This window comes from Streptopelia decaocto (assembly GCF_964273445.1).
Source record: "Streptopelia decaocto genome assembly, chromosome: 1".
Taxonomy (NCBI): domain Eukaryota; kingdom Metazoa; phylum Chordata; class Aves; order Columbiformes; family Columbidae; genus Streptopelia; species Streptopelia decaocto.
In genome coordinates this window covers 20394388-20412229 of record NC_138663.1, presented here as the reverse complement: position 1 = coordinate 20412229, position 17842 = coordinate 20394388, and the positions used below count along the sequence as shown (strand labels likewise).

Below are 17842 nucleotides of genomic sequence, written 5' to 3'. Positions count from 1 at the left end.
GGTGGAAGCAGGGAAGCGGAAGAACGTGGTCCAATCAGCGCCCGCCACGCTCCGGGCCAATTGGAAGCCCCCGCGTGCTCAGAGAGCTGGGCAGGGGGCGTGGCGTAAGGCTGCCTGAGGAGCAGTGCCCATCGGCCTTGCGCGCCGCCGCCATCATGAGAACGGGCAGCCAGAAGCTCCGTAGGGGCTTCAGATCCATCCGCCATTTGTATTTGGCAGGCACCTCGGAGCCCTTTTGCTGCTGGGGGCGTGCTCTGCCCTCACCTAATATGGCTGGTCGGGGAAGTGGTCACGTGGGCACGGGGCTATCTCCCCCCCCTCCCGCTCCTGGCCCCCTCCTGCCGGCGCCGTCTGCGGGCCGGCCACGTGGACGCCCGGGTGGTGAGTGCGGGCCGGGCCGGGCGCTCTGAGCCGCAGTCTGTGCCGGGCGGGGCTGGGCGGGGGAGGGAGCGGCGCGGGTAACAGTCGTGTGAGGGGGGAGTGAGGAGGCCGCTAACGGCCCGTTCTTTGGCCGCAGCCCGGGTACAACCGGGCCAGAGAGCGTCCCCGGAGCCCCGTCCCCCGCGGAAGCGCTGGCTATGGCTGTAACCGCAGCTGCCAGACGGTCCCCCTGGCCCTCCGCGTCCCGCGCGCGGCGGCTGCGGCGTGGCGGGAGGGAGGGAATGGAGCGGAGCGGGGCCGGGCCGGGCAGCCGCCTCCTGAGGGAGCGCAACATGTCTGTCAGCGGGCAGCGGCCTCTGCCGCGGGTCCGTGCGGCCTCGGGGACGGTGCCGGTGGCTTCTGGAGCGGCGGGTGATGTCGCGGTCTCCTTTTGAAGCGCCCTGGGGCCGCACATGAGCGACCTGAGGGGAAGCAGCGCTAAATCCGCCCCGAGTGCGCGCGGCTCGGTGCGCCGGTCACGCCGATCGTAACTCGGCGTTTCTCGGGTCCCCAGCGCGGTGGCTTCAGCGTCGCGCGGCCCTTGGGGGAGGCTCCGGGTGGCGGGGGCGAGAGCGGGAGGCTGCGCTGCCCGCGGGGACCCGGCGGGGGCGGCCGCTAGAGGGGGCCGGACACACGCCGGCCTGCAGTGTGTGTGCCGGGCAGTGGGGGGGCAGCTCCGGGGTTAACAGGGGTTCAGCTGGAGCAGGGGTTTGGGGCTGTGTGTGTTTGTTTGTTGTTTTGTTTTGTTTTTTTTTCAGTTGAGAGCATTCTGTGCATTCCTTCCCCATTCTGAAAAGTGACATTTTCTACATGGCTTCATAGCACCTTTGTAGCTGGTGTTGTTTCAGACTCGATTTCCTGTCTCAACTTCATCTTTCTTGTCTTAATTTTTATTTTTAGCCAGTCCCTAAACTCATGAGGAAATGTATATAGGAATAACAACTATCATTTTCCTTCATAGAAAAGAAGAAAAAGCAATCCCAGCAACTACCAGGTTTAAATCTGATCTCGTTCAGAAGTTAGCTTCAGGAGCAAAGTTGGAAGAGCTGCTGAAGCGTAGGGAAAAACCTGAAAATAAAAGATAATACAACATAGGTTTTACCAAAGCTGGATCAGTCCCTTATACTGGGATACTCTTGGTGGTTCTGCTTAGATGCTTCCATATAGTGTGTGAGGGAGTGAAATGCAGTTTCTGTAGACAAATTCAACATGCTTTTTGGCTGTCAAACTCTAACATATTTATACTGATGAGCATCTGGAAAACAGAAGTGTGACAAATATGGTAGATCTTTCATGGGAAGAGTATAAAGTCCATTATTTGGCACTTCTACAGAAGAAGTGTAGAAAAAGAATAAACCATTTTTTATGAAAGTGCTTCTGCCTTTTTTAATGTAAGAAAACAATTGGTTTTCATCCAATGTAATCTCAGGAGGGGATGAATTCTTTGTGTTGAAAATCTCTTGCTCTTCTGTGATTGTATTAATATAGACATCTGGCAAGGAGTCATTGTGGCTTTATTGTACGGGTCTGAGGAAGATTCTTCTAAAGTTGTTAGAACGTTAATCGTGGAAAGTATTCGTATTCACTTACGATATTCTTCTAACCTTCATTATTAAAATACTTTTATTAAGTGAAAATCTGTTTCTGTGGTTCTGACATTTAAAAGTAAAAGCTGTAATTGCAAGTATTTTGCCTTTATATAGCAAATATATTTTAAACATCAAATTTAGTGCCTACCTGTCTTGATAAATTCCACGAATTTTTGGGTTTGCCAGCAACAGTTTTTGCCAGAGCAAGTTATCTTGAGTCTTGACAAGACCATTAAATTTATTGGGTTTTATCTCAGAAACCAAGGTGTTGTCCTCATGCTTTGTTTTTTTATCATCTAGTGTGTTTGCCTTCAGGGAATCTCAGGATGTATAATGCATATAATTATCTTCAAAATCTATGAGTATGCTGGCAAGCCTGATTTCTTCAGGCATACAAAAGGGTGAAGTCAACAAGATTAAAAAAAGCCTTGTGATAAACTGTGTATGGGATACACAGCTTCACTGTCATTCTGATGATTTAGGAAGTTGAGGACTGATTATTCATGTGGTGATCAACTGAAGATAATCAGGAGCAAGCTATATTGTAGAACGGTCAGACTATAATGAATGCAATATTTATAGGTGAAGGTGTTTGTTACACAATTGATATAGTTAAGAAGGAAAAAATAGAGCTTCTTGGCACTTTGGTCCTTTTATAAGGATTCATTTGGTCCTAAAATATCTGAAATGTGAAGAAGCTGTGAATTGGGAATGAGGAATACCTGCCTTGCTGCTCCACATGACACACAAGCTACTCCATGCCTGTGTTGCTGTATGCAGCGGTGCATTGATCCTGCAGTCTCCATTTTTTCTCTCAGGTAAACTTGGCCAGAAACGTGAGATGCCTCTGTATTTTTTGGAGGAATTCAGCAGAAGAGCTTTCTACAGACAAGAATTTATACAAGATAAATTGCCCTGTGCAGAGGCTTAATTCCTGTCAAACAATCCTTGAACTGCTCTTGATGGCAGTCCCAAACCTCTCTTACTGCTGCTGTGGAAAAACGATTCTGTTGCGGTGTAACTCATTTTTATCCAGCCTTGTAAAGAAGTAATGCTAGGCACAGGTTAAGAAAACTTATTCATGCTTCCTGGGATGTTGTGTTTATTTAGGCTTTTAATACTGCAAAACAAGCCAAAAATTGTAAGGACCTACCACAGAACTCTGTCTTTGAGCCCAGGGTTAGACCTTCCATTACAGTCTGTAACAGCAGCGATCATGAGGAGATGCCATCAGTGAGATATATGAAGTTATATACAAATACATGCAGTTTACAGGAAGTACAAAAGTTTCAGGATTTATTGATGTTAGTTGTGAAAATAATGAACACTAGCTCTCTGTTTATTTTTATTAATGAGCAGGAAAACATAAATTCAGGAAAAGGTAACTCTAGGAGACAGTTGCTAAGTGATCCTAGCAAATCTGCCAACTATCTTACATTTTTTTTGATGGATATATTTAGACCAAAACACAGGAGAAAACATCTCTAACCAAAATGCCAGTTGTATCTTAGAGGTGCTGGTTTTGCAGTTTTATTTCTGTGAGAAAGGAACAACGATAATAATAATAAAAATCTCTTGTCCTTTATTATATTCTAAGTTACAAAAACTGGGGAGCTTAAATTAAAAGAATATGAAATAGATTGCCAAGTTTTTGCTGGAAATGGTCATGGGTCATGGAGACTAGCTTTTTTTTTTTTTTATTGGTTTATAATCTAAAACCAAAACTGTTTACCCATGACAATACCTATGCTTTATTTGCTCTGACATCACCTGGACACATGATTTTTATCATCGTGATAAAATACATCATAAGTAGTACCATAAGAATGTCTCTGCACAGCATTGTGAAGATAAGCACTAGGGAGAGACAGCCTTAATTTCCAGGCAGCAGTGCAAAGGATGGGGTTCAGACTGTTTCACGCCGTAGTGACACATGGTGTGGGTGCCGAAGGGGATTCCTCCTTCACTTGCTGAGTCCAGATCCAGCCACTGGCAAGCTGGCAAATTCAAAAGATCTGAGTACTTTGTTCTGAGCAGTTTCTCATCCTCGTGGTTCCTCTCCCACTGGTTTCAGCATCCCAGACAAATGAGACAGTATGTTCTCAAGATCATGTGTAAATCCAGTGTGAGATTAAAGTGAGAGTAAATTACAAAGCTGTCTCTCCCACAAAATGCAGACATAATTGAGGTGGCACTCTCAGCAGTGGTGGCAGTATGGAACTATTATTATTAACTAGGGTCTATGCTGTTTGAGGTTTTTTAGGTGAAAACTAAAACCTTTACTTTTGAAGAAGATGGCATAAATCCTGGAATGCTGTCCGAATGTGTTTTTTACTATCTACTTGATTCATTGAGTTTACTAAAAAAAAAAACAAGGATGGATCATTTGATTTAGTAGTCTTTGTTTAAACTTCTACAGTACTGTAGCATGTTTTTCTTGCGTTATGAATCTGTTTGTACACTTCATGCCAAGTTATTAATGTATTTTCTTTTAATTTTCTTTCTATAATACTAGAATATATGTGAGTTTTGAACGCAAGATGGCTCAGAAGAGAAGCTCAAGTGGGCGGACATTCCCATTGCTGCTGCTGATCATTGTTGTGGCCTTTGTTCATTTAACTGTCTGTCCTTTTACGAAAGTGGAGGAAAGCTTTAACCTACAAGCTATCCATGATGTGGTGTACCACCAATTGGACTTGGATAAGGTACTTTCTTGGACACTGTTGAAGACTGCTATTCCCTGCTATATGAGTAGGATAAATGCAGTATGAGTATGATTTATGCCAGTTTTCCTTTGTTTCCGATTTACCTGTCTTACATAGCTTTTCCTTTTTGCAGTATGACCATCATGAATTTCCTGGAGTTGTCCCAAGAACGTTCCTTGGACCAATTTTTATTGCTGCTCTTTCCAGCCCAGCTATATATGTGCTTTCTGTGCTTAAAATGTCCAAGTTTTACTCCCAGCTCATAGGTATGAGAACTTTAAATAATCAGAATAGAGATATTTTTACTGCTAGACTAATAATACATTGTTGTAACATTCAGTGATTGGACCCATTTTTAAAGTGATATTCTTTTCCTCATGTTGTAAATGGAATTTTTTACACAGCTTTGATTTAGCAGAAATTTACGATTTATTAATACCTTTTGGTAGATTACAAGGTTAGGTTGTATAACTACTAAGATCACTTAATCATCAGTCAATTTAACAGTGTGAGTCAAAGAAATTTGTTATAATCAATCAAAATAGTGACTTAATTAAAGATTCATAAATGGCAGGGTTCACACCAAACTTACAACAGGGTTTCCTTAACTAAAACCATACACACACACACATAAAAGAGGGTATATCAAAATGCACACAAAAAGACAAATAGACAAAACAGTTCTAAAATCAAATTACATACACACAAAAAGGTTAACCTATAGTTAAAGTTTCTCTTTTGCGAGTTTTATAAATCACTCACTTTTATGTGTTGACATTCATGAGCGGACAGTTGTCAAACTGTGTGAAATTAGGCCTTTCAATCCTTGCAAAACCAGCAGCAGATGATCATTGAATCTTGGTGAAATTGACCCTGAAGAGGTGTCCCGGGAGAAGGTCCTGGGTCACCACCTGCTGCCATCCAGGAGAGCTCCACGGGCCTCCCTTTAGGATCACTATTTATAGGGTCGCGAGATCATTGACTTCAGTCAGTGTTTTCCCACTCCAGCCGCACTTAGGATGAGGTCATATTTGCTCTTTCCCACCATTTGTCTACGTCCAGAACTTTTCAGATCATATAGTTCTGGTACCATCCTGCTCGGACTGTGATCCAGGTAGCAGGTGCACCAGGCTGTCAGGAGTGACTGATGGTTGCCACCTTTCTGGGCAGAAGGGGGGTCTTTTCCCCCACACAACAGCTCTAAGAATGCAGAGGGGTTGCCTCAGTGCTCAGCTCACTGCACTTGCATAATGGGAATTGTTCTCCCCAACGTGCCTGACTGGCCTGGGCATTCAGGTGGCCCCGGGGGGGGCAAGCTGCAACCTCCACGCCTTAGAGAGGGATTTGCAAACTGTAGGTACTGAGTGCCAGCATGGCAATTCCACCCCCGCCTCAGAGTAACTGGCAGTACAGAGAACGTCTGTGCTAACAGATGTCAGACAATGTAGAAAAAGCAAGTGTCTTCAGAGAATACACTCCCATGTGTACTTCCGTGTACACTTCAGAAAATATTGTTTAACTTGGGCATAGAAGAGTTGACCTTTGCACAAAGGTATCAAACAAGTTAAAGTTGGATTAAAAAAAAAAACTAATGGGGAAGTTTTGTGCTTCTTTTCTTTGAAGCTGGTAATATTGTGATATCTTGTGTTATTTTTTCATAACTTCTTCCCATTATGTTATGCAACATGGTTTATCAGCGATCCCTCTGATATTACTCTTACTTCCCATTTTTATTCTTCTAATAGTCCGAGGAAGCTTGGGGCTCAGTGTTATTTACACACTATGGAAGTTGCAAAAAGAAGTTAGAAAGCAGTTTGGAGCAACTACATCAACAATCTTCTGTCTCATCACTGTCACTCAGTTTCATTTGATGTTTTACTGTACACGAACCCTCCCTAATGTGTTTGCGCTTCCTTTTGGTAAGTATTCGCATAGAAATAATTTCAAAATACAAAAATTCTTCTCAAATATATCAGTACTTAAAGCACTGAATATGTGTGGTCGGACCAAATTAATGTATGTACTTGATTAAGTTGTGTGATAACTTGAACAGTTGTGATTTCTTTTTTTCTTTTTACTATATACGCTTTCAATGAGTATCGAATCAAGTTTTCTTGATTCTGAGTGTACGTGGAGTTTGTCACATGGCTTCGATTAACTAGCGGTTTGAGTGCACGTATCTGATGCATAAACCGGAGCCATTGAAAAGGCAGTAGGTACACCTGCAGTTCAGAAAAAAGCCTGTGAAACTGATCAACGCAGGAAAGCAGCTTTCTCATGAGAATGTGGAAGAAACTCGCACCACAACCTTTCCACCTTCCTCTTCCGGAGTTATCTACAAATGTAGCAGTTTGTACACTTAAAGTAAAGGGGGAAAAGTCAAAGTCAAAACTTTACTGTGCACATACAGTTTTTCCCCAGGGATGATGAGCGGGAAGATTAACCACATGTGACAGATACTAGCTGAGTCACTTAATGCTTCGGTGCAAGTTGCTCAGCTGATAAAATCATGAGGTTGGTGTAAGAACCTGTGTAGATCAGAACTGAAAAACAAAAAGCAGTTAAATTGTCAGACAAACACCATGTGGTAATAAACTTCTTAGATAATTTCTGCAGATATTAAAAAATACAAGTTGTTTCATGTTTTTGTGCTATTAATGTTTCACAAACTTTGCTTAGGATCATGAGCACTTTACTACGTAGTCAGTGTTATCATGTGATTTAAACTGAAAAATTAGAGACAGCTTCATCTGTGAAGATACGGTGTGTCTTCAGCTAACTGTGCAAATGGATATATAGTTCTTCCCCCTGACTGGTATTCCGTAGTCTCTTTTTCATATTTGAAATGGGGTGCTCTTGTCATGAGTACAGGATGTATTCAGCCAAGAGAACAAACTAACTCTTCAGCTCATATTGCACAGTAATAATTATGAGTCTTCATTTGAAAGGCTTTTAGTACTCCTTTAAGGTTTGTTTGGTTGGTTTGTTTTCCCAAAAGCTATTACATATTTTGTCTAGGAAGAGTTTCCATGTGTTCCGTGGTACTACTTTCCTTAGTTACTGAAGCATCAACAGTATAAAGTTGTGTGTTATTCCAAATTACTTTTATCTAACAGAGGAAGAATTTCTTTGCTAGAAATGGTAGGAAGACCAAGAGAGGTGAGAAGTTAGAGGAACAAGACACTAGCAGTGAAAAAAATGTTGCCTTTTAGAACACCAATAGGTCAGCATGTCAAACAGTGTGCTTTGTTTATTTCTGCAGTGCTCCTGGCATTGACATTTTGGATACAGCAAAAGCAAAGGCCATTCATTTGGTTCTCAGCTTTGGCAATTATAGTCTTCAGATCAGAGCTCTGCATATTCTTGGGCCTCATGCTTCTGGTGACGTTATTAACTAAAAGAATCTCCATTTTCAAGGTGCTTTCCCATGCTGTTCCTGCTGGAATTTTTTGGTTGGGTAAGTGTTTGCTTGGAAAAAAACAAATGCTACATATTAAATTCAACAGAAGTCTGCTGGAGATTTAACTGACTTCTCTGGTGACCTGGCCCTTAAGGCTTTTTTTTCCTTTTTTTTTTTTTTTTTTTTGGTTTGTTTTTGTTTTCCCGATTCTATTTGCTATTATATATGACAGGTTTATTTGTTTATTTGAAAATTTCCATGTGAGAAAGTAGGTGTGCACAAGGCAGTAGAAAGATACTGTGAACCCTGCTTTTTTTATGCTTACATGTAACGACCTGATCTTAAAAAGGCTTAGAAGTGCAAGTTGACTTTAGTACAATTAGTAGCTGACTGTAGCTACACATGCATTATCAGCTGTAGTATCTATTGCTGTGACAATAAGCTGAATCCCAGGATAAAATACAACAGTGTGATGGACAGGGATACCGAGCAAGAGGATTGTGGAGAGAGTCATAGTTTGGCTCAATTTCTTTACTAAATTAATTTTAATAGATTAAGTGATTATCCATGCTAGAGAGGTTGATAAATCTCCGTGTCTCTACCCATCCATAGAAGGCTTATGCATATGCATGTAAATACTCTCTGACAACCTACCTAACTAAAAATGCTGTTGTCAGACACCTGATGATGATCTCTGGTAGTGTGCTGTCCCTTCCACAGTGTGGACAGTAGAAACAATGAAAGATTATGCCACATGCATTTGGAGGCCCCTCAACAGTGTAAGAGTTTGGAGGTCCAGTGGGAATTACTCACCAGAATTCCTATTCCCTCCCTGGGCAAACGTCTTAAATACCAGAGCAATTTTCACAGAGCTGAGTGGAGGAGATGGGGCTAAGGGATTTGCTGGTTTTCTGGTCTTTTTGCCTTTCACCCATTATCCTCCTTTTTCCCTCCCACCTAATAGTAGCAAACATCTATAAATTGTTTTTCTTATCAGCTGTACAATAAAAATCCATTTAGTACCATTTGAAGCTAACCCAGATTTCTTACCATTGATTGAATTTATGCTCTCATGTTCCTTTAAAAAAAACTTTAATTAAACCACTTTTCATGTCTGAGGTTGGAGTGGAATAAATCTCAATTGGATTCCTATCTAACGTGCTTCTATTAAGACTTAATAGTAAGTGCCTCCCTCCCCTGCATTTCCACTGCAAGACAGACAGATTGAACATTCTCTGTGGCTTTGGGTGAGGCTTACAATGCATGTTCCAGTTTATGTTCATATCATTAGTAGACGTGCAATTTGGATGTGCTAGGTTGCTTTGCCCTAGATTTTAATTAACGCAGATTTGTTTTTCTTTAATTCTTTTAGGGCTAACAGTTGCTGTGGATTCTCTATTTTGGAGGCAGCTTGTGTGGCCTGAGGGGAAAGTGCTCTGGTATAACACAATTTTAAACAAAAGTTCCAACTGGGGAGTATCCTTTGAAATGTCCTGCGAAAAAGATCTATTGAACACTACCAGCCAAAGCAGAGACTTGACGTAACCTATTTCTGAGACTCATTTACAGTGTTAAAATCTACTTTTCGTCTAGTATTTCATTATTTGAAGCTTATGAGACAATGTCTTTTTTTTAGATCTTTCTGTAGATTTTAACTTTCCTCTGCTGACTGTTCCTTCTTACTTCTTTGTGCTCTACCAGTGTAGAGCCAGGTTTCTTCCCCTGTTTTTCATGTTGCCCATCATTAGCACCATTTGATGTGCCTCTGGTTGATGTGAATTTAGTGAGGCAACTGCTTTTATTTCTCAAAGGGTAAAGCAGAAAACCAAACGCCTTGGGAATAATGTGATACGCAAAAAGTATACTGCATATTTGTAAAATTTGCATGTACTACTGTAAAGAATAGTTACTTATCAGCAGTGAAGCATCCTTAACTCTCCTTTTCACCTTGAAGACCTCCCCCTTCTTATGGTATTTCTATTCAGCCCTGCCTCGTGCTTTGGGATGCAGCATTGTATTTGTACCTTTAGGTGTAGCAGAAAAGAGAACTCGGATATTACTTTTACCAGCACTGGGATTTATTTTCTTATATTCGTTTCTCCCACATAAAGAGCTGCGTTTTATCATATATACTTTCCCTGTCTTCAACATAGTGGCTGCTAAAATGTGCTCACGCATGTAAGTTCAAAATTCTGTTTTGTTGTGTTTGTTTTTTTCTATTATTACTGGGTTTCTGTGCTTCTTTCCATCTTGGAATCTGGATCACCTTGATCTTTGCATGCTTTAGAAAGGAGGTCTGTATCATTATATCCATTTGACTAATTAGGGAAATAGAGACAAAGAAAAACTATTTGACAGGACCATTTAGCAAGTCTGGGGCAGAGTAGATAACAGAGTCCTGATTTTACTGTTATGCTGTTAGAATTCAGTTTATTTTATTCAGCAGAGAAGACGACACACTCCAACGTACTACTGTGTTGTTAATATGACTTGCCTTAGGAGATAGATTAATATACAGGTGGGGCTCATGAAATATGGTGCTTGTATTAAAGAGTTAAACTTGAATATATTGAAGTTAAACTCTGAACTTCTTTGACGGAGAATAATTTCATAGCGAAAGGTTTGAGACATAGGAATACTTTACTGATGAGCTTGTGTTAGCTTTATTAATGAGAACATTCTAATTTAAATGTTGCTAGAAGCTAGCCTTTTTAAAATAGATAATTGTGTTCCGTAAACAAGATTGTAATAAAGTTCGCATTAATCTTTATTATTTAGCATTGGAGTTTTCATAAAAGTTCTGTCACAATAGACAATGACCAGTATGAAAGAAAAATAACCGTTTATTCTTACTTATTTTTTCTCCCCTTCAACAGTCTGAATAACTACCGGAAATCCTGGCTGTACAAACTTGGATCTTTTTTTGTTATAATGCATCTTCTAGTTAATGCTGCTTATTCAGGAACATCTTTATACGTTTCACATTTCAATTATCCGGGAGGAGTGGCAATTCAGAAGTTGCATGAGTTGGTACCTTCAACAGCAGGTATGTAAATCTGGCTTGAGGTATGTTTGCGTTATTTCAATTGCATTTTTTTTCTGCTGATATATATTTATGTGTATTGGATATTACTTCTTCATGTTATTTACATGCATCTTTTCTATTACTGTTTTGTTGATAATCAGAGTGCTCAAAGAATTTTGAAATTGTATTTTGTTTTCTTGTTTGTGTAGACGTCTCTGTTCATATTGATGTGGCTGCAGCACAAACAGGAGTTTCTCGATTTCTGGAAATCAATTCAGATTGGAGGTATGTTGTGAACAAGGTATTTTGTTCTGAAAACAGGAGCCTGCTTTTTCCTTTTTTGTGTATACACAGGGGCAAGCATCAGAGATACGGTTTCTCGTACAGCATGTTTATTAAGCCAGGTCAAGAGCAACGTGAATCTTCAGAGAATGTTGATGTGGGCATTGCTGCCATTTCAGAAACAGAGCACTGCAATGTTTTTTAATTGTTTTGGTTGGTTCTGGTTTGCCTAAATAGTTGTAGAAACTTTTAAAGATGTAGCGAACAGTGCAAAAAATTGTTAGTTAACTAAAACCAATATTTTTGATGCAGCTACGTTTGATGTATCACTAGATCTTGTAAACCCCAGCTGTAGGTGAACATTTTTCCACTCTTGGCAGAACAGTGTATGTAATTGTCAGACTATCTTCTCATTTGCTTTGTTTTTAAATGATGTGTGGCAAGGTGAGGCTTATGTGTGTATTAATACTCAAAGCGTATTTTTGTGTGGAACATCCTTCATATAAATGGCATTGAAGCTGCTGTTGTGGTCTATCAGTCACATTCATTAGCTCTGAGGGAGAGCAGTTCAGTGCCTTGTTACCGTGACCAGCAGTGATGTACAAACAGTTTTACGAATCAGAATATCTTAAATTAATAGTATGAGACATTTCCAGGATGCAGACCAAAAAAAGGGCACCTTTCTGATTCTTAGGCCTACCTCTTCACATGAAGTGTAGACCTCTAATTTAAAATGTCATCTTAATGAAAATGATTCAGCAGAAAGTGACACAAAGCCTCTTTTCATACTTGCACAAAACAAAAGCAATACAAACAGACTTTGGTTTAAGACGTATTCTGAGTACAGGGTTCTTTTTCCACAATTACAGCTTTCAGGATCAGATAATAATGATAATAATGTAATTATTGTTTTGTTTAGAGATAAAACTATTTTGGAAGTAAAGAGGAAGAAGGGAAGAGTATGCTTCTGGGAGAATTATAAAAATCATTGAGGTTGCTATGCCTTATTTTATTTCTGTGCTCTCTCATAATATTGTGATGGTATGGGCAGTTTAAAACTGAATTGTCTTCACAGTTACAATGCTTATTTCAAATTGGTTTTTGCATGTTCAGTCTAGAGAAGGTTTTAAGCCATGAGCAGTTGGGAGGAAACATTAAACTATTAGAGTACAAGTGATAGAACACACATGATAGCTAAAATGTTTCAATCTTTTGTTTTTTGAATATACTTAAGTACACACACTACTAAATACAACTCTGCTCTCTAAATACAATACTTAATTTCAGTGATCTGTTTTAGGTGGTGAGTTTTGGATTGTTTTGGGCTTGCAAGGCTGTAGTGTAGTGGAATTGGAAGGTAAACAAATAATATCCCTGTTGCTGATGGATGTTTCGTAGTGTTGCAGCTACAGACCAGTTTGTCTCCTTTTTATCTTTACTTATCATAAAAAAGCCTCAAGAGGGATGATTCATCATAAAATTTCACATTAAAAAGATCAGGCAAAATCCGCAACTGAGCGTCATACACAGGACTGTCACTTTGTTGACAGCACAATAGTGCAAAGTTTAATGGCACCAGCTGCCCATTTGCTCTTTATTCAGAGAAGTGACAGCCTTTCAGATGGATGAAAACTAATTTACCGTCTTCATAGACTATGTACATCAGGTGAAAACAGATTTATGGATGGACTGGCTGTGAAGGCTGATGATTCATCAGGATAACTACAGTCCATTAATAAAAGTGTCTTAAAGTTAACAGCTTGCAGTGGTGCGCTTAGATTAGATCTATTTGCCTCAAGAAAAATGCAAGTGATCCATTATTTTTCTTCAAAGGGTGATTGAAAGAAGTTTGATGCAGATTCTTACACAGGACAGGTGTTACAATCTTGTCTTCAATTAGCATAGTCTCTTTGAACCAGGAATAAATATGCTGTGTAAGTTTAAAGTATTTAAAAATAATAAAATTCAGAAATGCTTGCAGCCAGATGAAAGGCCCTTTATTTGCTGATGAAGAAAACACAAAATTAGTAGCTGGTAAAGCTGTTACGAAGCTTGCCCTTCCTTCTGCCAGCTGGGATGCACGTACCATCCTGAGTGGTATCGTGATCTTTTTGGAAATAGCAGATTACATTAGCATGCATTTTTTTTTTTTTTTTTTTTAATCAGAATGAGAAAGCACCGAGTATGCAAAGTCTAATTCTGCAATACATGGTGTATTTATTGACACCTCTGGATTCTATCAGCCTGGGCTCTGTTCTCTAGGCTGCCAAAATTTTAGTTTAACAAATGTTAATGACTGCTATGTCAGAGAATATTGTAAAAATATACATTGAGATTGTTTCCAGTTTTTCCACAGAGAACTCAGGCAGATGAGAGGCCAGGTCTGCAAAGATGCGTGTGGCAGAAGATACAGACTGGAGTTACTCCGAGGTGCATTTAGGATTATGTAGGGTTGCAATTGTACCACTTCCATACTAGAGTCCCTGCCTGTATGAAAAGCCGCAGCCTTAAATTGCTTGTGAAATGTGGCCTAAATCAGGTGCCTAAGAATAGGAGCTCCAAATGTTGATAAATGACAGTTCACAGAAAAGGGCAACAGAAAGGGTGAAGAACTGGGCACTGCTCTTCACTTGGGTCACAGGGCATGGACACCCTTGTACAGTTAGGTGCCCGAGGCTGTCTTGTAATCAAACTAAAGCTATGTAACATCTGTCTTAACCTCTGTCTTCTGGACTGTTACTCAGCATTAGTGTAGAATATTTTTCTGGAATATAGAGCAAAGACCCAAGTCCAGGTCTCCCACTTTTGGAAGTACACTAAACAGGTGTCTGAGTGTTTTGGGGTGGACTTATCTTATTCTTTCCCTCTGAAGTGTTTGAATTTAGGACTAGGTCAGGCTGCCATGTCCAATATAAGCATCGTAACCCTTGGGCTATAAACTCCACCTCACTCTCTTCAGTGAACGAATAACTAACTATTGTGAAGTAGAACAGTGTCTTCATAAGACAGTGAGGGAGATCTCTCTCGTTTTTTCTAAAAAATTGGAGAGGTTCATACAGCTCTGTGAGATAACAAACTTGGGTTCTGGGCTTAGGTCAGACTGAGAGTGGCTGAACATCGATCCTTCACATCCCTGCCAAATGCTTAAGTCACCTGTTTTCTCATCCTGTAAATTCTTTCTACAGCTAGACAATCTACCTGCTTTTGAGAAATAACTGTAAATGTACATGCTAAATAGTTTAATAACTCACTAGTTATTTTTTACATTATTTTTAATATATTTTAGCTATATTTGGGTACCTAAACAGTTTTATAAAAGTTGACCCAAAGTGACCTGCCCAAACATGTAGTAGATCAGGGAAATGAACCCAGAAATAACAAGTGCCAAGTTAATACTATAATTGCCAGGCTGTTCTTTCTTTCCCACAGTGTTTAAGGAAGTCTTCTCCCCACTATTCTCTGAGGCTCCTCCTTTCATGTACAACTACAGGAAGATAAAGGTTTCTGCTAACATGCCTCATAACATTTTTTTTTTTAATTAAGAAAAAAAAAAGGACATGTAGGGAAAAAAAAAAAACACACACACACTAACAATAAAAAAAAAACACCTTCCCCAAAAAAAAACACATACAAAAAGACCAACAACAAACAAAAAAATCCACAAATGGCCGCACTTACCTAAACTGCAACTCTTTTAGAGTAAAACTGAAAAATTAGTTCTGTTTTCTACAGTCTTTGTCCTTTCTCCACAGAACTCAAATAGAGGACTAGTGAGGAATTTTCTAGGATTCCTGATTTATATCACAATAGCAGCAGAAGGACTTCTATGGAATGATTGGCTCTCTAAACTCTTTGAAAATACTTTTTCCTCCTCCAGTACTAGTTAATTTGATCAAGAGCTATAACTGAGAACGTTACAGTCCCTTTCGTCTTTCCTCTTGGATGCTACATGGCTTTTTGATAATGGAGATGTTCAATATGTAAAGAGAGGAAAGTAAATAAGCCTTCTTTATTCTTTACAGGTATGACAAAAGGGAAGATGTTAAACCAGGAGACCAGTTGATGTTTTCTTACACGCACATACTGATGGAAACAAACCCTCTTCAGATATCACATTACAAGACAACCCACAGGCCACTGGCAAATATACCTGGCATCAGTAAAATTGGGTTGAACCTTACTGCGCTACCTCCTTTTACTTTAAACTTGAAACCAAAATTAGTACTGTTGGAAAAACTTCCTGTATCATCTTGACTGTGAATTTTAAGTAAGTCTTTTGATGTAATTTTGCTGATGACTGAATAATTTAAGACAGCAACAAATTGTCATTCCAGCACTGCAATTCAGCTTCTGTGGAAAGGCACAGAAAATCTTTGTACCGATTGGTATTTAGCTCCGTCCTGTTTCTTACATAAATATTACAATGCATTCCTAGTCAGTACGTACTCAAATACTGAGTTGTATTGTTAGATACATTTGAGAGAGGCTACCTACTAGTTTAGTGGTATTAAGTAAAACCTGTCAACTTGGTTTGGGTAGCTGTTTCATAATGTAGCACAGGTATGTCCTAATTGACCTATATAAAATACATAATGGAACAGGTTTGTGCTACGGCAATAATTTGATATGTAATCTATGTGTGCAAAAATGTATTACTTGATGTATCTGCAGGATTGTAATCCCATCAGTTGTCAGATTGCCTGTGTGAAACTTAATGATGTTATCAACATAGGAAAGCCATATTCATTGTAGCTTCATCACAATACCTAATTGTGCCCTGTAGGCTACCAAGCTAATTGAAGTGAAAGATTCACTTCAAAAGCAGTAGAACCTCTTGACAAGCACCGTCTCATAACAGATTTGAGTATTAAAGGATGGTTGTCTTTATTCCAACCGTTCATGAATAAGCAGCAACTTGGATTTCACAGGAAAAATAATTTTTAAAACAATGTTTCCCTCTTCTGCTGCAATGATATTATCTTAATTTGCAGTGCGAAAATTTACCAGTGAAGATATTCACTTGAATACGCTTTAAGAAGATAGGTGCTGTTTTCCTTTTTTTTTTTTTTCTGTTAAGCAGTCCCTTCAGAAAGGAATAATCTAATGTGCCATGTGTTGCATTCTGTAAACTAGAATAAGATTGCATGCTCTGTAGTCTCTTCATTAGATGTTTTTGTTAAGGGTGTCTGCCTAGATTGCTGAATGGAACAAGTTAATGGTTAGGACCAGTTGTAATATCACAGGAGCTCCATTAGTGTAAGAAATCAGAACTGTTTAAATAATCATGGGCAGAAAACTCTTCCTTGCTGACTGAAAACTCAAGTGAAAAAAAGTATTGTTGAATAAAGTGTTATGTTTTGGCTTTTTTAACTCAAGTGTGCTTCATTCAGGAACTACCTTCTCTACATTTCAGTTTTTAGAACCATGTTTTCTTTTTATCGTCTAGATTATGTATTGGGGCAACTGCTCTGGTGGGGTGGAGCCTGCTCCCCTGTGGGTGGCTGTTGCTCAGGCTTCCTCACGCTGAGCAGATCTGGCAAGGGTAACATGCAGAACTTGTTGGTCCAGTCTCTGGCTGCTCTTGAAATTGAAATCACTCAAGTATTATCTATTTGACATGTCTTTGGAAGAAAACTCAGCTTCCTCCAGAGTCAATTTGAACATCAAAACAATTCACATGAGACAGAAGGAAGTACATGTGCAAATAGATGAGAAACTGGAACAACACAGAACTTTTGAGTAAGGATGTAGGCCCTGATGTGAAGCTGAATAATGACTTAATGTGACTCTCTCACACTGTAATCCACAACTAAAATGTATCCTGCCCCAGTGTAGACAAATGCCTACAGAGAGAACCTAGGGCTATGATGCTTGTAACATGGGCATTTCAAGCTAATGCCTAAAGCAGCACGGAACATGTGGATATTAAGCATCTGAAAAAGTTCAGTCTTGCTGAGTGTCAGACACTGAGCTGACTCGGTCCTTTCAGATTTTGGTTCTGGTATCTAGATGCTACTTCTCAGGCTTACACTAGTGATAGAGTTCAGCTGCAGTAGTGGTGTGTACTGCTCACAGCTGAGTACAATAGAAGCCATCAGCTCAAACTGGCCTGTTTAGTGTATTTGAGTAGAAAAAGGTAAAATGCATACACGGAGACAGGAAAGAGATACTGAACTGCAGATTTGAACAGTATCATCTGCAGTTTATTTAGGTCCTGCTGCATCTTGCTCTGCACATGTGGTTCTTGGCAATTGCTTAGTTTTAACATCTGCAACCTGTTTGGGTTTGTGGGCAAGGGCTTGATCATGACCATGCAGTGCAGGCAGCACCAGTGGCTGTATGACTGCTGTGACAGCACACAATAAGAAGGGGCAGTTGTCAAACTAGAATGAAGATTACTGCAGTTTTTCATAAACAAGCA

General features: G+C 39.8%; 1 protein-coding gene across 2 annotated transcripts; it reads left to right on the top strand.

The window, feature by feature from the left end:
* Window positions 1-238: 238 nt before the first annotated feature.
* ALG12 (ALG12 alpha-1,6-mannosyltransferase) lies at window positions 239-16791 on the top strand. 2 transcript variants are annotated; one of them, XM_082043655.1, is made up of 11 exons: window positions 281-381; window positions 2310-2827; window positions 4525-4714; window positions 4848-4980; window positions 6460-6633; window positions 7977-8171; window positions 9487-9590; window positions 10069-10292; window positions 10991-11160; window positions 11349-11424; window positions 15444-16791. In XM_082043655.1, exons 2-11 carry the CDS (start codon window positions 2721-2723, stop codon window positions 15673-15675), a joined length of 1605 nt encoding a protein of 534 aa, XP_081899781.1. In that variant the 5' UTR covers window positions 281-381; window positions 2310-2720; the 3' UTR covers window positions 15676-16791. The 2 variants fall into 2 exon arrangements, with proteins under 2 accessions (XP_081899782.1, XP_081899781.1); XM_082043656.1 differs by lacking the exon at window positions 2310-2827 and having other exon boundaries at window positions 239-381.
* The last annotated feature ends 1051 nt before the right edge of the window (window positions 16792-17842 follow it).

What these genes read in the sequence shown, in the direction of transcription:
- ALG12 (XM_082043655.1), top strand. Translation starts at nt 2,721, where the DNA reads ATGAGGAATACCTGCCTTGCTGCTCCACATGACACACAAGCTACTCCA. An exon ending in GTTTTACTCCCAGCTCATAG is followed by an intron (nt 4,981 to 6,459) that starts GTATGAGAACTT and finishes TTCTTCTAATAG; the next exon opens with TCCGAGGAAGCTTGGGGCTC. An exon ending in TGCTGGAATTTTTTGGTTGG is followed by an intron (nt 8,172 to 9,486) that starts GTAAGTGTTTGC and finishes TAATTCTTTTAG; the next exon opens with GGCTAACAGTTGCTGTGGAT.